This window comes from Lates calcarifer, linkage group LG12 (genome assembly GCF_001640805.2).
Source record: "Lates calcarifer isolate ASB-BC8 linkage group LG12, TLL_Latcal_v3, whole genome shotgun sequence".
Lineage (NCBI taxonomy): Eukaryota > Metazoa > Chordata > Actinopteri > Centropomidae > Lates > Lates calcarifer.
The window spans coordinates 23,606,867-23,628,849 of record NC_066844.1 but is presented as its reverse complement, the minus strand read 5'-3'; the positions used below and the strand labels follow the sequence as shown (position 1 = coordinate 23,628,849).

The 21,983-nt window shown below is 43.1% G+C and overlaps 1 protein-coding gene across 1 annotated transcript in view; it reads left to right on the top strand.

Annotated features, from left to right (window-relative positions):
* LOC108889376 (ERC protein 2-like) overlaps positions 1-21,983 on the top strand; it is a 34,707-nt gene that overhangs the window by 1,763 nt on the left and 10,961 nt on the right. Inside the window, 9 exon segments of the mRNA XM_018685802.2 lie at positions 3,469-4,275; positions 13,874-14,308; positions 14,663-14,737; positions 17,303-17,458; positions 18,449-18,616; positions 19,240-19,407; positions 20,296-20,433; positions 21,053-21,193; positions 21,504-21,644. Of these exon segments, the coding sequence (XP_018541318.1) occupies positions 3,604-4,275; positions 13,874-14,308; positions 14,663-14,737; positions 17,303-17,458; positions 18,449-18,616; positions 19,240-19,407; positions 20,296-20,433; positions 21,053-21,193; positions 21,504-21,644 (2,094 nt within the window). The 5' untranslated portion in view covers positions 3,469-3,603.

The following is a 21,983-nucleotide window of genomic DNA, read 5'->3' as shown; positions in this document are numbered from 1 at the left end:
GATTAGAGTAATGTTATTAAATAGGCAGATAAACTGGTGTAGAACATCACTGTGTCTGTCAGGGATTTGTCAGCTCATTTGATATTTGACTTAGATGCCGGCTGTACTAGTGCTGAAACCATCAGTCAAATAATTGATTATTTAAGCGTCAGAAAATTCACTGACAACAATTTGGGAAATTGCCTCATCATTTAAGCCATTTGTCAAACAAAAACACCCAATCACTCCCTGATTTCAGCTCCAAAAATGAGGGAATATTCTGCTTTTTCTCTTGTTTTATATAATTGAAAATGGAATATCTTTGGATTTTGAATACAGATAGATAATGAACTCTTTATTTTATTTGATCGAACCACATGGGATTCAGTATCTCCATCCCCATGCTTCATGACACCAGGCAATCAATCTTTAAAATCTGACCCGTGGGATTAGGGAGTGTAGCCACAGAAAAACAGAAGCACTATACCATACAGTACAAATGCCCTGCAGCATGAAGCAGTTACGTAAATACGTTTTTGTGTTGAGGTTGTCAGAGCCACAGATTCACTGTGTTTTCTTTCAGGCTGTGTTTGCGTGAATGTTGGTCCTCCTCACAATGCAGTGTTCCTCTGTTTGGACTGAATTTCCAGCATATGTGCCTTTGTTGGAAACAGTAGCTGACAGTGAAGATTGGCAGGGAACATGGGGAGCAAGTGGGAGGACACACAACAAACATCCCCAGCTGGAATCAAAGCGGGGATGTCGTGGTCACGTGGCGCTCATCCCAGAACGCTGGCCCCACCAGCATGGTACAGTTGGCATCATTTTTGAAACTCCCCTCCCCACGTCAGATTGCATAGTGTTTCTTATGCAATCTGACGAGAGGAAGGGGCTGACAAGGACGAGTTTTCGAGACAACGCAAGATGACGTGGAGAGGAGGTACAAAGGAGCCAGAGAGTCACCGCCTGGCTCGGTGGTGAATCAGTGGTGACATGGATAAAGTCTGCAAAATGATGACAACATATGCCAAACGCAGACAAACTAAATTAAAGAGGAACACTCATTACAAGCAGATCCTAACAAACACCGACTGAAAGATGCTTCACAGGGCATTTTGCTTTTGCAGTGCGGACTCAAAAATGACCACTGAGTTGAGTCACCGGCACCAACAGCTGTTTTGTTTGGACTGTTTGTACTGCCCATCGCCCATCGCTGTTTTTGCTCCTAAAGCATTCACCAGCCAGACTTCACAGACCTGCTGTAGCAACCTGACCACTGAAGATAAGCGCAGCAGTGTTTGTTGTTGCATGTGTCTGCATATTTAAAATTGTAATTTAATTTGCCGGTGTCTCTCACAGGGACTAAAAACAGTTATTTTACACCATTTACAGGCAACAGGAAGACTTCTTAAGACGTGTTCTGTCCAAGCAGAGTCTGTGTGATTTGGTCTGCCATTTTATATTTGTACAGTCTCATGCCTTATTTCTAGACACCTGTTACTTAATATAACTAACAGAGATGACAGTGTCCTGTGTGACCTCCTCTGCCAGGCTGCAGTGATTTGCCCCGGGGCATGAGTTTCCTTACAGATGACGCCTCAGTGAGTGCAGCTGAGGGTTTCTGTCACACAAAATCTTACTGAATTTCATTCATGATCCGTCATTTCATCTGTCCCTCTGAGTAAAAATAAAAGTGAAAAACTTGGGATTGTTAGAAAGGAAGCGCACACGAGGCCCACAGGCCGCCGTGTCACCTTGACATGACAGCTGAGTCACACGCCGTCTACATTCAGCCCCAGTTTTTATTCCTCACCTTTTTAGAAACTTATGCTACTGTTGTGTCAGTCGACTGAGGTGCTTTATCAGTGTTAGCCCAGACATTGTCACCATGGCAACTGGGCCTGGAGCAAGAGTCACCAGAGGAGAGAAAGTACCATAGTTCACTTTGATTGAAGAGTCCAATTTTTTTTTTTTTTTTTTCCTCACAGATGGTCCAATATTATTCATCTCCAGACAGGCTGTGACTTAAACAGCCTCAGTCAGTGTCTTTGTCTTCAGCGTTTGTTGTTAAACAGCTTTCTCTATTTCACATTAAAGAATATCCTCCGTAGTGTAATAATGATACTGTCATTACCGTCCATCTCAAGCTTTAATAAATCATAGATGGTGATATTTCTTATATTATATTTCTTGTGATATATTGAAGCTTGAGATGGCATGAAATGGCAGAGCCATTATTAGACCATTAAAAATTAAGACTCACATATCCTTTTCTCCTCGTTAGCCAGAAGGATCTGCGCTACTTTAAAAGTTTTTTACAATTTCAATTAGAAGTAGAGCTCGAAGCTCATTTTTTCAGTCTCACAATATGGCATACATGTTATGATCATCACATTTAAATAATCAAGTCTTCTATATAATTTGTGAGGTATTTTTCTGTATGTGTCTGAAAAATAACCTTAGTATTATCAGACCAGCACAAAGGTACGCTCAACCCAAAACTCTGCGCAATCGTGTTGTGAATGGCAAAACGTCAGTGGTTATTAAATCACTGCAAGTCTCTTGTCTATTTTAATTTGTAAGTTTTATATGTTATGAGACGATACAATGCAGCAGAGGATTACTTCACGTCAAATGCCAGGGGCCTGATTATATTAGCTGTCTCTCATAACTGATTTTTATTGCTTTGAGTTACAGATACTGTGTCAGTTGTATCGCTTGGTTCAACACCGCATGTGTCCTCTGTGATGTACTCTGCTGCTTTTTATAATGTAACAGCACACACTTTCCAAAGCCCTCTCCACAGGAAATACAGGAAGAGCTGATCAGCGAGGCAGCCAGAGAGTTAATCTCACACTCACATGAACCTGCTAATTGGGTCTGTGCATCATTACTCGATGTATGATGTTTGTTTTAAAAAAGCTAATAACAAAAGAAATGGCACAGTGCTAGCATTTGAGTGATCAAACGCAGCCTGTATGTTTTTGCAGATTTCTTTAACATCTAAAGCATTTTGTCAGTAGACCATGGATGTTGTTTCCATAAAGCAAATATGTTATAAAATAATCTCTATACTGTATCCAATGTTTTAATTAGTCTGTTATTGAGCTGATATACTGTGTGGTTGTAAAGCTGCTCTGTCTTTCCTGACAGTATCAGCAGCATTAATGGGATTTAGATAAATGTTGGCCAGTGGGAAATCCAGGATGATGCTGGGAAAATTCCTGTGGGCCATTTGAAATAGGAGCCACATAAAATGTGACAGATTGCTGCTGATGTTGACTAATACAGTCTTAAAGCTAACAGAACTATTTATTTTTTCATCTACTGTGTAGCATCTGACAGGCCAGAGCTATTTGTTTTACCAATCGCAGTTTTCTGAGGGGAATGGGCTTTTTTAAAGCGTGTGCATTTTTTCCGGAGCCTTTCATGTGGTACATCCAAACTGTTGTTATTCATCTAACAGGTGCCTCTCTCCTCTTTCCTCAGATCTGACTTTGATGTGCTCCACCTATTAAGGCATGAAATAAGTCACCCATGTGTGGTTCAGAGAGTCAGAGCAGTCTCATTTCAGCGTGCCCCTGTTAAGGACCCTCTGGTGGCTACACCGCCGATTCACAGGACATGTACGGCAGTGCCAGAGCTGTAGGCCATATAGAGAGCAGCCCCGCACGGTCCCCGCGCCTGCCAAGGTCCCCCAGACTGGGCCATCGGAGGGCCAACAGCGGGGGCGGGGGTGGTGCGGGGGGCAAGACGCTCTCCATGGAGAACATCCAGTCCCTCAACGCTGCCTATGCCACTTCAGGGCCCATGTACCTGAGCGACCACGAGGGCGTGGGCTCCACTGCCACCTACCCCAAAGGCACTATGACTCTGGGTCGCGCCACCAGCCGGGCCATGTACGGGGGCCGCGTCACAGCCATGGGCAGCAGTCCCAACATCGCTTCAGTGGGGCTGCCCCATGCTGACCTTCTGTCTTACAGTGACCTGGGCTCCCTCTCCATGCTGCACCCCCACCACCACCAGGGGGTGCCGTCCGCCCTGCTGAGGCAGGCGGTGCGGGGCAGTGGGGGGGAGCTGCTGGAGATGCAGGCCCAGCTCAGGGAGATGCAGAGGGAGAATGAGATGCTGCGCAGGGAGCTTGACCTGAAGGACAGTAAGTTGGGATCTTCCACCAACAGCATCAAGAGCTTCTGGAGTCCTGAGCTGAAGAAGGAGAGGATAATGAGGAAAGAAGAGGCTGCACGCACGTCAATCCTTAAAGAGCAGATGAGAGTCACTCATGAGGAGAACCAGGTGAGGCCGGCTCTGTGAGCTAATCCACTCATTACTGCAGTAAATTTCAGTTGCTGCTAGTCTGTTGTCTTTCTATTTTTTCAAGTATTGTCTCTTTTGATCTGTGTCTCTGCTTTCACCATTTTCTTTTCTGCAATAGACCACTGTCATCCCCAGTCCAAGAATTCAGAGAATTACTGCAGTCAGTCATGTTTTTCAGTACTTGTGGAAACCTTTCTGGAAAGAGTTCTTTGTGTACATAAATATTTAACACACACACTCTCCTCGCCTCGTGGTCCGGTGCAGAATCAATGTCAGAGAGACCACTTGAGCCACAGGAAATACAAAACCCTTTAATCTTGTTTTCTGTAATCTAGTTTTTGAAATCTGTGCTAATATACGGAGCCATGTGCCTTGTTTCAAGCCAGTCAGCATGTACTCCATGGTTTTAATGATACAGACCTGCTCTTAGCTGTTTAATGAGTGAGTGAAACCGCCAACAGGTGAATTGTAGCTTCTGTACAGAGTTTGGCTGTAGCATCACTTAATTTTTCGTTTATTTTCAACGGCTGTTATCAGATTGGCCATAGAGAGTGAGATGTCAGAAGGTTTTTTTGCTTGCCTCATTGTGGGAGTGTAGTCATGGCCTAGTTAAATCAGTTACTGACAAGAGTAGGCACAAGGCCCAGAGACAAATGTCAAGGACACTTAAACACTCAATGTCTGTCTTACCCTCTCTTCATCTCTCCCCTTTTCCACCGTCTTTCCTTTACTCACTCTGACTTTGATTCTTTCCCTCTGTCTACCCCTGTTCATCTGGCCTTCACTATTTTCAAGTACAGTTCAGACTGTTTTTTCTTTCTGACAAAATGTAGCAAAATATCAGTTTGCAGATTTTTAATTCAGTTAAACTGGCCCATGTGATATAAATACATGCATAAAAACTCTCTGTGTCCGGCTAATTTAGGAGACTTTCATGTTTAATCTCAGTTGTGGGATTACATTATCCTCTACAAACTCGGAAACAAATTTCATCATCTTTGGGATATACAGTATATAATAGCGAATAGTTATCTGACTCATAGTGCAGGACAGAATGTTTGGATATAAAGCCCTCGGTTTAGTTTGATATTTCTGCTGCAAGAAAAAGTGCACGACACGCTGAGGTAGATTGTGGAATAGGTCAGCGTATTGCTTGACTGGCTAGATGAAGCCTCTCCAGTATTTTTTCTCTTTCTTTTTCTTTTTGAGACAGGCCGTGGCATGATGCAGCAAATGGCACGACGCCCCAAAGCAACTTAAAGGCTGAATTTGACCAGCTGGTTGCGGTCTTTGTGCCAGTCCGTCTGCGTTTTCTGTCTGTCGAGCTGAGTGATGTTGTCAGACACGGAGCAGCCAGTAGGCCACTCATTACTCAAACCGGCAGACACTGTCACTCCGCCCTTCAAGGTCATAACAGGATACCATTAGTGTGACCCTTAAATGAGACCCTGTCTGCACGCGCTGTCTCCTCGGATTTGTGTATGTGAACGCTCCCTTTCTAAAATGAACAGATCGCAGCTTACCTGATATCACTCGAGTTTAAAAAGGCTGCAGTTTCCCCAGCTCGTCCCTGAAGCAGTGCCATGCTGCTAAAGGGAAGAGATGTCGAGCTCTCTGCCTCACAATTGGATGGTTTTACCTGCCGGCAATCCCTAGGGGGAGGAAGCCGAAGGTACTCTGATTCTTTTATATCTTTATGATTCATGAAAATGTATAGGGACAGCGTTGTAGAAAAGAATGTGCCTGTTAAAGCTAAACCAGCACTGTCTCTGACAGGGCCCGTGCCATCCATCATTTCACTTATTCCTTATGTTCAGTGCGATTAAATGCTCAGAGTGAATCCTTGTGTACGGTATATTTTTAGTCGGGCTTCACACACTGTCGGAGCTGAATGTGTCCGGCAGAATATGAAAGCTGTACACTGTGGGCTTTCATGCCTTTGTACTGGACACAAAGAGAAGACTCTTTTTTTTTATCCTCAGCCTTGTCCGTCAGTGTTCGCTCTGGCTCTGCTCTGAAAGATATTTATATCCCTCCTGGTAGGGTTCATTAATGAAGTATGTCAGCTAATAAAAGGCAGATGTGCCTTGTTACTATAATTGGTCTTTTCTATCTTGATTTCTGGGGCTGTGAGGCGTCCTTACGTAAGTGTGTACTTACAGTGGGATGGTTTGGTCACACCCATCGGGCTGGTTGAGAGGCTGTCTGACGAGCAAATTGCCTCATTAATAATGGAGTAATTTCAGGCCAATCATTACATCTGTCTTGTAGCGCCCTTCACAATTGCATCAGGTGCCTCAGGCCTCTATTAGCCTGAGCAAATGCCATGCATTATTTAGCTTGCGAAAAATAAAATCTGGGAATATTTGCTGCCCCACCCCTCCCTCTTTTTTTTTTATCACAACTTAGGAAAAGAAGAAAACCAGTCTGTGACTCCACAGTGAGTGAAATACCAACAGTAGCCCTCAGAGCTTTAATCAAGACAGTCGATGATCATGTCTAAAGGTAATGATTAGCCCAGGACCGCTTTTTGTGCAGCACATTTTTAATTTACCGTGCAGCAGGCTCTGGCTGTTGTAAAGCAGAACCGCTTTGACTTGAATTCAGCAGAATTTTCTGTCGTGCTGAAGCTGGACAAGAGCTGCTGGAGGCAAGTGTGTGAGCTAGAGCGTACCATATCTGACTGAGTCATGACCACTGCTGCTCAGCCACCCAGTCAGCCTTCATCAACACAATCCCCAAAATGGAGGCTGAGCTTCCCATATCACACTGCTGTGTCTGTGCACAGATATGGTGCCTCAGACGTGACGTGGATTTTTTTTTCCAGTCTTTACTGTAAGCTGCTGATTGTTACATGTCACTGAGCAATGGGAGCGTGAACATGTGAACGCAGTGGGATGGTTGTGTCTCACCAAAGTGTTGGGGGGTTGGGCGTACAGTATTTGGAGCAGGCTGTGAATAAGCATGCTGTGCTTGTGCGCAAATGTGTACCATACAGTCTGCGGTGTGTGCTGAATGTTTGTGGATGGAGATATTTGCATTTTCCATTAGAGATTTCTTTCCTTTGTAGTTATGGCAGCTGCTAATGTGTGGACAGAGGTTTAGTCACCACCACCAGTCTGCGTTGTGTGTGGGAGAGGTATAGTCACAATTATTCATTAGTACATAGGATTCATATATGTGGGGGTGCAGCAGCAGCAGGTGTTCACTCTGCACAATGCACATTAACACAGAATGTTGACATTTAAGTCTGTTCAGTCAGGGGCAAACAAGGTTGCAGCTGTCACATTTACATGATAAGCAAAGCTATTGATGTTTTCAGCAATGTCATGACACAGCGAGCTCATGTGGATACAGGAAGTATCATGTGAAGAGTCAAAGAGCCCGTGGATCCCCCCTCCCTCTCCTCTCCGTTCCATCTGAGCGCATAAGATGGCTGCTGCTTCATCCAGAGGACAGGAAGGTGATGAAATGAGAAGCCTCTCTCTCCTCATTTCATCTCAACAAGATGAGATGAAATGCAGAGAAGCAGGGAGGCATTTACAGGGAGCAAAGCTAGTAAGATTAAGATGGGAGCAGAGGATTGAAGAACAAAGCAAAGGGGATAAGATGAGTTACAGTCCGCTGGTGTCTTATTCTCCAGAACCGCACAGTTTTAGATCAGATCAGAGCAGAGCAGTGGCAACAATGCAGAAATGTCCATCTTAAAGAAGTAAAGGTAAAATCCAATGGTGAAGACGTGTTCTTCTTTAAACCAGGAAAGAAAACTGGACAAGAAGGTGAATTCCCGTCATTTCCACTGCAATTTTACCTCCTCCCTTTAGGAACACATGTAGACACGATATACTGAAACATCACAGAGTAGTGCAGATTACTCCATATAGACAGTATAGACAAAACAAGTTCATCTCTGGATAACGTGCAGTGCAGGAAACATACAGTGAAAGAGCTGGAGCTGTGTTTGAGCTGTGTGTCTTGAGTGATGTTTGCAGTGTTGAACGGTTTATGCAACAACTTGTCAGTGATCATTGTCCGTGTTGTTCCTCTGCTCCCCCCCTGCTCCGAGTGACTCTCCACTGTCTCAGTTTTAGGAAACTGTGACATGCTGACATGTGCTCAAATACGATGAAACATCACTTGGACCACACAGTGTTTACCCCAAACATTATTCTGTATCAACGCCTGCGTGAGAATGGTTTTGTGATTTGAAGGACATTCATTTGCTGCAGATGAAACTGCCTTTGTATTTATTCGGATGGTTTATTGATTACCTGCACTGGTAGATTGACTGTTTGATTTCATGCAGAATCACTGTGAAATTATACAGCTTCACGTCATCATTACCCAGAGGCTGTGAATCACTGAGTATTTTGCATCTGTGTGAAGATTTAATACTTAGTATGAAATCACATATCTGTGATTCATGGTGCATGTGCCAGAGCACAACAGATGTACTGGTGCATATGCAGCCTGTGTTGTCCTCTTATAATAAAAGGCTGATATTCCACCAGCACTGCAGCAAATAAAAATACTGAAGTCAAAAAATGGACAACAGCAAAATGGAGCAGAAAAGCTCCAAAAATCATGTGGATGGTTTTTTGTTTGTAGCAAAATATCTTGACACATGTTAGATGGATTGCTATGACATTTGCATCCCCCTCTGGATGAACTGTTATAACATTGGTGATCTCTTAGCCTTAATGTGGCACCAATATCAGGTAAAAATGTCAGTTTGTCTTAATCACATTCTCATCAGCTTCAGCGGCACTTTGGAGTTCAGTGCTAATTTGCAAACGTTAGCATGCTGACACGCTAAACTAAGATGGTGAACGTGATAAATATATAAATAATATAATATCAACATGTCAGCATGGTGTTCATTCATCATCATTACCATCTTCATTATTACAGTGTTATCAGTAGGACTTAGAGGTTACCATCCTTTTGAGACTTGGTGCTGTAAAAACTGAAATGAAAAATCTGTGTGTGTGTGTGTGTGTGTGTGCGCGCGCATAATATTAGCACTCATGGTGACACTTTGACACTGAGTAAATGAAAGGAGGCCTAAGGATAGAAACAGGTCTTTGGCTTTATCAAACTGAATAATGTTCGACTATTAGAGTCAGCTGTTCTGTTATATGAGGGGAGCTCCTAATATCTGCTCAGGCACCTCATATACTCTTCAGATGAAATACAGCAATATAAATAAAAGATGTTAGAAATGGCCCTCTGCACACTGGGTGAACACTGAAAAGTACTTTAAAGAAAATATCACTCAGTATAATATTACTTAACTCCTGTGTGCCATCCAGATTGAGGTTTCTGCATTCACACCGCTCTCTAACTTTCTTTTTTAGCAGAGCGCAGATGAATAAATGTCACTGTGGGTGTAATTGTATGTTGTCAGCCATCACCACATACAACACAGAGATTAGGAAGGTAGTGAGCAGTAGGCTGCTCTGACTCAGCTCTATGGAGCTGTCCATCTGTCAGATACAAACACCCACTCTTTCTTACACACATACACATATACAGTATGCCACACATACAGCTGCCTGTGCCACCTGGTAAAAGAATGTCAACCTGGAATGAATGTCACCAGCTTTGAGTATCAGTCTGTGGGCAGCTTCAACAGTTTTCATGTCTGACTGCAAAAAACGCTTTTAGCCACATTAGCGGAGTAGCAGTAGGGATATCAGTCGGTTGGTCAGACCGAAATATTTCAACAGCTATTGGATGGATTACTGTAAATGGATTGTCATTCTTTGAAACATTCATGATCCCAAGATGATGAATTATTATGACTTTTCTGAATGGATTGTCACATTTATTCATGGTTCCATGATGATGAACCATAATGACTTTAATGACCTCCTGATTTTCCCTACAGTTCAAACCATGGTGTTGACATTTGTGGCTTTAAGTGAAATGTTTCAACAATTATTGGATGGTTTGCTATGAAATTTGGTGTAGTGTACATTCATGGTCCCCTCAGGTTGAATTGAAACAACTGCAGTGATCCTTTAATTTTTGCTCCAGGTCAAAAGTTTAGTTTTTAGTTTTGATATTCCTGTACAGTGTGTTTACTGCTAAATGGCACATGTTGATCTATGTGTGTTGCTGGATCTGTAATTAACCTGCATGCACGCAAACTTAGCTTTTGGCATTTTCAGGTTTTCGGGGTTGGGAGGAGAGGGTGTCTATTGTAACTCTCAGAAGGATTTTGTGTTTCTGCACAAAAGGATTTTTGACAGCCAGTTACCCCTGGCCGCCCCAGGTGTCAGTTAGAAGGGGAAGCACTGTAGCTCAACGTCTCCCCTTGACTCGTAAAACCTCTGGAAGCCTTATTTTCAGAATGCACAGCGGAAGAGAAGCCTTCTTTTGAGCCCTGGTGACCACAGCTCCAATATCCGCTGAGTCATGACTGACTCACAGGAACTGGTACAGTTACAGGGGGAATACGGGAGGAGTGGCCATATAGTCGCTTTTACCCACAATGCAATTATGCAAATGGAATCATTGGAGTGCCTCCTGCAGTTTAGTTCCAAGACGGCAGGTTATTGATCGGGGCTGAGAGACAGAGTATTGATGAAAAAGGGAGAGGGAGCGGTGTCAGGAGCGAGCAGGGTAGAAGCACACTGATATTTTCAGGGAGTTATTCTCTGCATGGTCATAACTCATGAAAGAAAGCAATCACTTCTCATTTTGATTGGTTAAGCTGACTATGGCAATATCACATGTATTAAATAATGGTTAAGAAAAGGTATTTTATACGCAGTCTGTAGTGGCAAATAAATAATTATTTCATCAAGGATTATTCCACATGTTTGAGGAAAATCCTTGTACTGTCCATGTTCTAGTTTAAGGTCTGGACAGTGCACAGATCCTTTCTTTGTGATTTATGGAAATGTGAGTAGATGATGACATGCACATGCAAATGAAGGAATTACACTCAGTGTGAATCTGAGATGTATTAGGTGGTTTCTGTTGCTGGACCAAATGCCACTGACTCACATGAGGGAGTGTGACAAAAACTGTTGAAGATGGCAGCGGTCCTGCAGTCAGCTGAAAATTCATCAGCTCCCTCTGCTAACACAAACACTGCCCTCTCATGGTCGGAATAGCACATGCTTCACATGCACACAGTATCATGTCTGGTGCACTGAGGAATAACATAGGGATGGAAAACAATTTGGTGTTTGTCCTTTAATTACGTTTCAGGATTACTGTGTCATTTCAGCTGTGTTAGTTTTGTTAATAGATCAGAGCTTCAACTGATTTATATTTTCATTATGGATTCACCTGCCTGTTATTTTTTTTTATTAATTGTTTGGTCTATATATGTCAGAAAATTGTGAAAAAAAGGCCATCACAAATTTACAAAGACATCAGACAGAGCCCAAAGATATTCAGTTTATTATCACATAAGACAAAGAAATATAGCAATTACAAATTATTCACACCTGAGAAGCTGTAACCAGATAATACTGATATTTTTGCTTGAAAAACACCTCAAATGATAAATTAGTTATAGTTTATGTTTAATTTTCTGTTGAATGTCTAATCAATTAATTGACTAATCTTTTCAGCTCCACAATAAATACATTTTAGAACATTACAACAACACTAACACCACATCTCATCTGGTCACCACTACACTACTGCTGATTTTCTTCACTACTATTAATTGTAATGTTACTGTGAGATCAGTTATTATAAAAATCATGTTGATTGATTGGAGCCATTTTAAAGCCATTTCAAACCTTTTATTCATCTCTCTCCAGAAAGGTCATCCGGATAAAGTTGTATTTTGTCTGTAGGTATATCGACTTTTTTTTTTTTCATCGCAGACATTTCGACTTGTCGTAGCAGGAAAAGCACAGGTGAAACACGTTTCGTTCACAAAGGCTCAGTTCCATCAAGAATCCCGGTAAATGAGCCACGCCAGCGAGCCAGCACGCACAATACAAAGACCCTGGAACAAGCTCACCTAAATGGGAAGCCAGTTATTATTAGAATTATTGATTCCACATGTGCTTTTCCTGCTATGATGAGCCAAAATGTCCTCTGTGAAAAAGGCCTATTGTGAATGTGATGTACTGACTGAGGGGCTGGAGACTGATAAACAGGCAGCAGGACAGACTGATGAGGGGCTCTCATTTTAAACTTTGGCTGGTTTGTGTTGATCATCCGTCTCTGTTGCCTCATGCTCTGACGCTCTGTTTTTACCATACATTTGTTTTTTCTGTTCATTCTGCCCATGCTCTGCAGCTGCTGGATGCCAGGAGAACCAAGGTTTGTCCCTATGTTTGCACCACATTTTGTGTGCACAACATAGAGTCACCTTCAGTGTGGCGTGTATTTTCAGACACCTGGCGATCCCTTTGCACCATACAACCTCCTCTCCTATGAATCCTGTAACCTCCAAAATGAAGTGAAATATTTTTCAGAAGTTCAGTCTTCCTCCTTATCCCGTTGAACCCTCGTATGTTTCCCCATAAGCACTGTAAAACTACACAGATTAATTTCTTTAATTACGTACAACCCAAACTTGTCTAGTGCTCCACCCCCCCCATGGTACCACAAACCCTTCAACCCCAGACTGCCTGTAAAGTTTTTTGTTTGATTTTTCAGTTTAAGAAATTGTTTCCACTCCTTCAAATCCTGATTGGGCCATTTTCTGGACATGGATTGATCTGTTTTTCTCTGGAGTTTTCTGCTGGAAGGAAATTTCAACAGGCAAACCAGAGCGAGCCTGAGTCAGTCTTTGACAGAAACTGGCCCTTTGGCTCTAACATTGTTCCCTTAAACACAGAACCAATACCCCTGCACACAGTAAAATATATTGGGCAGGATAGTGTGTGTTTTACTTAATTCTATCCTTGACACACAACAAATTCACAGCCCTGCACATGAACGTTTCCTCTCTGCAGTGTGTAGATACTGTAGGTTCTATTTATGTCTACATCCACCAGTTGTAACAGCTCGTCATTATCTGTTGCATGAGGCACAGTATTTGTATCCAGGAGTGTCAGAAAGCAAAGACCACTGCAGGAAAGCAGTGGGGTGGTCTCCTGCTTTGATTAGCAAGTTAACAAGCCTCATTAATTCTGCTCATGTGTATAAAAACAGAGCAACCTTTCACAGCACACTAATAAATTAATGTGCTTGACAGCTGTGATTTATCTCAGGTCTTAATATATTTTCTCCATTAGTGGTAAAATTGTCTATTATTCCAGAGGACTGAAGTCTGTTTCTTATTCCAGAATAAACAACAACATTTATTCTCACACATTTTCCCCAAAGAAGCCATACTGTATTTTGACAATATCAGTTGTTTACTGTCTATTTACCTCTAAAGATATCCCAAGGTAAGTGATGTACTCCCCATGTTTGACCCACTGTGGCATTTTTCCACAGAACCGTGTGCAACAGCATTTCAGAAGTGTGTGTTACTGTGTGTTACCCTCGTGTGTGGTGTTATCAAGACAAACTTTCTGTGTTTATAACAAAATTTATTTAAATAATTTTTGAGTGTCTGTGTGTGTGTACACGTGCGTGTGTTTGTGTCCATCAGCATCTCCAGATGACCATCCAGGCTCTGCAGGACGAGCTGCGCACACAGCGAGACCTGAACCACCTGCTGCAGCAGGAGAGCGGCAACCGCTCCGGCTCCGAGCACTTCACCACCATCGAGCTGACGGAGGAGAACTTCCGCCGCCTGCAGGCCGAGCACGACCGGCAGGCCAAGGAGCTCTTCTTGCTGAGGAAGACGCTGGAGGAGATGGAGCTGAGGATCGAGACTCAGAAACAGACTCTGGGTGCCAGAGACGAGTCCATTAAGAAGCTGCTGGAGATGCTGCAGAGCAAAGGGCTGCCCTCGGGGCCGGGCAGGGCGTCTGAGGAGGAGGAGCAGGAGAGAGCCAGGCGCATTGCTGAGGCAGAGGCTCAGCTGGGACACCTGGAGGTCATTCTGGACCAAAAGGAGAAGGAGAACATCCACCTTCGAGAGGTATTCTGTGACAGAGTTTGTGCTGATGTAAATATATGGGATGCACTGTCTAAGAGCTAAAACTGACTGTTTTATATTCTGCCACCACTAGAGGGCAGCACTGAATCTCACAAAATCTATATGCTGTCCCTGCTGTTCAAATTGAAGCATATTGATTATGTAATGCATAAACTGAAAACTGCAGAGCACTTTGGTTGAATTGTGTGTGAAGACAAACTTTTAATGCATTTTTTGGTGTGTGTTTTTATGTTTTTAATCTTCAGTCTTTTTTAGCCCTGATGCCTCTGCATTTGTTAGTGCTCACACTAAATTCTGCTGCTGCTGTGCCACATAATGTTGTGTCTTTTCTGTCAGGAACTGCACAGAAGAAATCAGCTGCATCAGGATCCGAGCAAAACCAAGGCCCTGCAGACCATCATAGAGATGAAAGTAAGAACCTGATTCACAATATAAAGCCAGATCATAACCAAACACTGTACTCACCATCTGTAAATGATTTTTCTTTAAGTAATTAACATATAGTTTGTTATCCAGCTGCAATAATTTTCATTTATTATTTTTGATGTACAGTAACTCCTCTAAATATGGTAACTATCTATGACTGTGCACAAACAAACAAATGACAGTTTATCTAAAATCAGATGTTGTATTCATATGAATTAGAGTCACTGACATTCACAGATCTTGTACTGTGTTAACTGCTGCATGTCTAAACTGAGGCCCACACTATGTGTTCTACTGACTCTATTGTTGTTATTGTAATCCTCAGCAGCTGAGTCAATAGTCAACACGCTGTCACATCTCTCTATCGCTCCCTCTCTCACACACAGACATGCAGACTCACACTGTGTATCAGCTCACAGAGCACTTGTGTAAACATAAACAAGAATCAATATTACTGTTCAACAGTTCAGCCATTGTTGCTCGCCGAAGAGGTGCAGCAGCCAGTCGCCGCCGAACTGCGACACGTTGGTTTCATGACGAGCAGCGGCACGTTTAGTCCTAATAATTAACTCTTCAATGTCACAGACCATCTGCAAACATCACAGGCTGCTGGTCTGTCATTTCAGCCCCATTTTGTGCAGGTTCACCACGTGCAGAGCTTCATTTTAAATATTTATTAAAAGTTTCTGAAGACACAAATACATCAGGCTGAATTACAGCAAAATGTAGATCAAGTGAAGCACATAACTTTGAAGCTTCCGGGAAAATTTAAAGGGCATTTAAATATTGGGACAAATATTCATAATAAATTAGGAAGTATTTAAGAAGATGGACTCGGACTGTAAGTTCAGAGCACCATTATCAGATGTGATTGCTTTTAGCTTTCAGCTTTTACACACATTAATATTCCATTCTGTAAGACCAACGCGGCTGTAATACTGTATGCAAATATTTATAATATGATTATATTCTATCCGGAGGGTAATAATGTCTGTTCAGAGCAGCACTTGTTGTAAGGCAGCTGGATCTGGCAGCAGAGAAATCAGGGCCATCCAGCAGCTGAACCCACTGTAGACACCCCCAGCCTCACTGCAGAGGCCTGACATCACTTCCTCAAAATAAATCATGACATCATCGCTGAGCTGACACAGCCCCTCTTCGCTCGGTTGGAATCGGCGCTGTGCAGGCCAGCCCCCCCCTCCTCCCCCCCTGCGCGGTCATGTGACATCTGTGTTCTGGGATCCTGCTGATTTGCATACAGAGCGAGGGAAGACCCGCCTCCTCCTCCTCCTCCTCCTCCTCCTCCTCCTCCTCCTCTCCTCCTCCTGTGCTGTGCAGGAAGACCCTGCATCTCTCTCCCCTCTCCTCTCTGCTGTGTTGATGCTGATGGAAGCACGAATAATCCTACCTCCCTCCTCCCTCCCTCCCTTCCCTCTCTCTCTCCCCCCTACATCCCTCCCGCCCTCTCCTCCTCACTCACCAGAGACAGTGCACAGTATATAGCCTGCTGCTACCATGGAAACAGGTGTGGTTGTTTATGACAGTGAGAGGCCAGTATGCAGGGAGATAGAGAGAAAGAGAGACACACAGAGGCAGGGAAAGAGAGATAAAGAGCAAGATTTACTGACCAGGTCGATGTACCAGTGATTACATGTGGATGGAATAAAATCTCCCTCCTTTGAAGGTACGGTGTCTTGTGTCTATTGCAGCTATGTTAGTTCACCGCCGTTTGTCTCGTAACACGGAGACCGAGGTGAGATGCAGCGGCAGGGCGAAGTGCATGTACATGTACAGTGCTCACGCATTGATGTTAACTCCCCTCAGATCCTTCTCAGGTAGTCCATCATTCCTCATTACGATACATTACCCATGTTCCTCTGCAGTGGGCAAGGACTGACCCTGCTAGTGGCCACAAGTTCATAAGTTCAGAGCCACTAGGAGGGAAGAAGGAGAGACACAAAAAGAGAGAAAGACAGGAAAGAACAAGGTTGCTCTGTGCTCTGCTGGAGAGGGAGATGGACCATGGCTAATCTTAAAGACGTTGTATTATTTATTTAAAAAGCCGTGAAGCTAAAGCTGCACTCGCAGTCGCAGTCCAGAGGCTGGATTCTGCATTGATCTGCAAGCAACTACGGCAAAAGCTACAGCTTGTTACTTTTCTCCCTTTTCCCCTCTGCACGTTTCTCTCTGGTCCTGGCTGATCTCTCATCGTGCTGGATGTGCGCTCAGTATTTCCCAATGGTGATTTATCCTCTGAGCTGCTGCAAGGAGCTGGGTAGAAAGCTTCTGATTTCACCGACAGATGCTGCAGTTGCTCTCAGCTACACCAAAAGAGCTTTTTCCAGTTTCTCTTTATCTCCCTGTATCTCCCTCTTTCACACTCTCTCTGCCTTTTAGTCTCTCTAAACCTTTTTTGTTGTTGCTGTTGCTTTCAGTCTCTCTGTTTGTCCTGGACTCTTGCCTCTAGTTCAGGTTTTATTTGCAGCATGCAACTTGTGGACATGCCAGTCGGGGTTTTGAGGTGTGTCTCCTCTGCGTGTTTGTGTGCAGGACACCAAAATCGCCTCTCTGGAGCGCAACATCCGAGATCTGGAGGATGAGATCCAAATGCTGAAGGCGAACGGCTTACTGAACACAGAGGACAGAGAGGAGGAGATCAAACAGATGGAGGTCTACAAGAACCACTCTAAGTTTATGAAGACCAAGGTAGATACCGTCTTGCCGCTATGCATGTACTAAGTAGTAGAAGCGCAGATCCTGTGGAAAATATGGCTGAAAAACATGGTGGAGTCGCTTTGGAGTACAGACAGACCTGTGCAGAGAGGAGAATACTAGATGAAGCTGATGTGTCACTTAAATTAGCTGCTTTAGCATTTAGTGTCATCAGCAAAGTGTCCTGCTGGCAACAATCTGAGAGATGCTTCACTGCTGGTTTTTTTTTTTTTTTTTTTGCTCAGTGTTAAGAATACCAAAAAAGGCAAAATCAGCCAGTACCTGCTGTGGCATCAGAAAATACTTCACTTTATGTTCTCAATTACGTAAGAAAGCTTATTCTGCTGCCAACAGACAATTGTGATGTTCTGTTCGAAGACTAAAGCGTACGCCTGCTCCCATTGTCAAAGCGATAGATAAGTCCTCATTAAACCGACTTCACCTGCTTTAGTCTTCAGACCTGTCAGTGTTTCCATCAGCCCACGCTCTGTGACGACATGATAACTCGTGTGTTTCGGCTGCTGTGTGTCAGTAGTTAGAGCTGCGCTGTCAAGCCTTCGGCATACGTAACCGCCTGTAAACTGTGATTGTGTTAAGGTGTGTGTGTGTTTGTGTGTGTTGCTCTCCGGGGTTCATGTGTCTCTCCGGAAGCTTTGACTCTTGTGTTTACATACCGCTCCACATATTAGCCGACCAGGCGCAGACCAGCCACAGTTTTGTTATTCTATTTTTAGAGCTCTTTTCATCAATCATGAATAGAGATGATGTATAATATATGATGAATGCAGGGGAGTCAGTCCCAAATGCATTTTTAATGAGAGAAAAGCGTGTTGATGAAAATAGTGCAAAAGCTGCACAGACTAAAAAGAGGTTCCTCTCGCTTTCTCTCTGCCACACACACACACACATGCCGCCATGATGGTGAAACAATACACTGCTAATGTAAACTGGTTCAGCGTGTTGCCTGTTTGTCGTGTCGTGCAGATTGACCAGCTGAAGCAGGAGCTGTCGAAGAAGGAGTCAGAGCTGCTGGCTCTGCAGACAAAACTAGAGACCCTCAACAACCAGAACTCGGACTGCAAACAGCATATCGAGGTGCTCAAAGAGTCTCTCACTGCCAAGGAGCAACGTGCTGCCATCCTGCAAACAGAGGTAATGAAAAACTCTTAACTCGTTTGTGGACATACAGTAAATCAACCCTAACAATACACTGCCTCACAAACATTTTCATCCTCCCAGCCAAACTGAGCAAATAATAGTCTTGCCTAGGGCCTGAGGCTTATTACTGCAAATCATATCAGCACTTTATTTACTTTGGGGACTTCAGACTAACTGAACTATGACTCAGGGCACCGCCAAAGAAACAGTAATGTGGAGTGTACTGTCACAGCACATCTAATAAACATCAAAAACATCAAAAAGCTGCACTAACAAATAAATAATGCAGCAGCATTACGGTTACTGAGATGCACAAACTGAAGATCACCACACTAATAAATCCTCGCTCAGCATCCGTGTCTTTTCTGCAATTGCATGGAGATTAAGTGAAGATGAATAAATACTTGAAAGCACTTCCAGCGAATGCTGTCTTCAAAATAAGCCAGTTTTAGAGTAACAGTTTTAGGTCATTAGCAAATTCGTTGTGTTTGATGACTCCTATAAAGTTTTTTGCTCAATTACAGTTAAATCCACATTATGTGATGCTCTTTTATTTTAAGTGGGATCGCTGTATGGGGTTCCTCTGAGGTGTTTCTTCTGGGTGTTTCATGTTTCAGGTGGATGCTCTACGTCTGCGTCTGGAGGAGAAAGAGTCCTTCTTGAACAAAAAAACCAAGCAGCTGCAGGACCTGACGGAGGAGAAGGGCACGCTCGCCGGAGAAATCAGGGACATGAAGGACATGCTGGAGGTCAAAGAGAGGAAGATCAATGTCCTGCAGAAGAAGGTGAGAACAAGAGAACCTCACAGTTCATCTTATTTATGTGTTAAACTGAACTATGTACTGTAGGTGTTCTCCAGATGTAATCTGACATTCAGGATAACCGACAAGTTTTTCTGTCAGGTTCTTGTGTCCTGAGCTAAACCAGTCGCTCTGTGAAAATACAAAGCAGAGTGGTTACTCTCTCCATTAAGAGTGAGAGAGTCTCTGTTGCTCTCAGGGGGAAAGTGTCCATAGAAAGACAAGCAAGAAGATATTTCTGCCTCACTGGCTCTAGTGTGTGTGTGTGTGTGAGTGTGTGCTATAAATACTCACAGAGTGTTACTCCCTCTCTCACCCTAACCTGCTCACCCATTCCCTTTTGCTTTTTTCCTCCTATCACACCTCCTCTCCCTCATCTACCCACTTTTATCTCTCTCTTTGTCACCTCTCCTCCTTTCTAAATCTTTGTTTTTCTCCAGATGTGCCTGTTTGGTTTTGCTTATCTTTTATGTGTCATGTAATATAGTAAATTACATATATTTTGCTGTCTATAAAGAGTTTTTATACTAGACTTAATTGCTCACCAAAGACAGCTGGATTCTACTTTTTATTCTACCGTGCTTCTCACATTTCTTCTCAAAAGTCTGACACTTTTTGATGTATTTCTTCCTGAAATGGAAAATGCTACTGTGTAAACCCTCAGCACATTTCAAGCTCTGAACATGACGTTGTCTGTGGAGGGTTTTAATCTTCAAAGACTTTTGTAATCGCCAACCATTACGCCAACTTTAAAATACTCCTCTGGTTTTGAGATCACGCTTATTACTTATGTTTGTCTTGCTTTCTTTACTCCCATGTTGCACCACCATTCTGCCGACCCCCTCCTCCTCCTCTTACTCCTCCTTGAGCCAGATTGAGAACCTGCAGGAGCAGCTGCGGGACAAAGACAAACAGCTGGGGAACCTGAAGGACAGGGTCAAGTCTCTGCAGACCGATTCCAGTAACACAGACACTGCCTTGGCCACCCTGGAGGAGGCGCTGTCAGAGAAGGTACAAGACTGCAGCAAACTGAAGACTGAAAAATTATTTGACTAAGTAATTTTTCTTTATTGCAGGTTTCTGTCCCTCTGAGATGAACAATGTCAGGGCCTGTTTTTATCTAACGGTATAACTCAGAATTGGCTGTTCTCTAGTATTTGCATGTGATGTGATTTCCTGCTCCAGTTTGGTTTTCTTTTTAATTACTATATCAGCCAGTATTTTTTTTTCTCTTTCTCTATTTCATCCTTATTTATCAAAATAACATCATAACATGGCATAAAATCCCTAGATGGTCTCCCTAGATTTTTGCATTTTAGTTGAATCTGATCTAATTTATGTCTTCTTCTCATAGATTATTATTATCTAATAAATATTATTATGCTATTTTCATATGTTAATTGCTTCTGAAGATATTCAGTATTTCACAAAATGAAATTAACTTCAAAAATAGTCAAATCAAATGCAGATCCAGGGTAAATCTTTGTCTCTGCTGCTCTTAAAGATCACTCTCAAACTCTGCTTAAAGAAAGAACGTTACTTGATAGATGTGTTTTATTATTATTCATTGTAATTCTTAGTAGTTTAAATATGTCACTTCCCCCTGTTTTTGTGCCTGTGTGTGTGATAGGAGAGGATTATAGAGCGTTTAAAGGACCAAAGAGAGAGAGAAGACAGAGAACGTCTGGAAGAGGTGGAATCCTACAAGAAGGAGAACAAGGATCTGAAGGAGAAGGTCAACAGCCTGCAGATAGAATTAACAGAGAAAGAGGTCAGTGCATGGAGTGAAGAGATTTTCTTCTTTTCTTATGTTCGTGTGTAGGGTTGTGTGCACTTGAATGCATATTGTACACATGTTGTGCCTCTATGTTTCTCCACCCTGCTTTACTGTAAAACATGCACTGTACCTCTTTGTATGTACTGTGCAGCCGGTATCCGTGCTTCTGTCTTTCAGTAGGCCTCTATATGACATTTAAGCTGCTGCCTCTGGCGCTGTCTTGCCTTGTTACACCTGCTGACACTGTGCTGGCCCGCCTAGTTTGAACCTGTGCCGCCTGTCTGTGCTGTTTGTCCATCTGCAGTCCAGTCTCATCGATCTGAAGGAGCATGCTTCATCCCTCGCGTCCTCTGGCCTCAAGAAGGATTCAAAGCTCAAATCACTGGAGATCGCCATCGAGCAGAAAAAAGAGGAGTGTAGTAAGTTGGAGACGCAGTTACAGAAGGTAGGTGTTTGTGGTACAGTCTAGAATCACCCACATAAGCATCATCATACAAGCAGCTTTGGTCTAAAATTTGTAAGACTGTCTGTATTTAGATTTACATCCTTGTCGTTATGTCAGACTTGAAAAAAACCTCTCCAAAATTCATCCAAAGCTAAAATTGCCACAATAGTCCATCACAAAATCATGTTCATACAAATGTACAGGTGCTGGCAGAACAGTCTCAGCATTAGGTTTATGCAGTAGCTGTTTCTGGAGCATTTGATTCTATCACGCAATGAGGAAGACCATATGATATGATTAAAAGCTCGAGAGCAGCTACTGCATGGAGCCTGTAGTGAG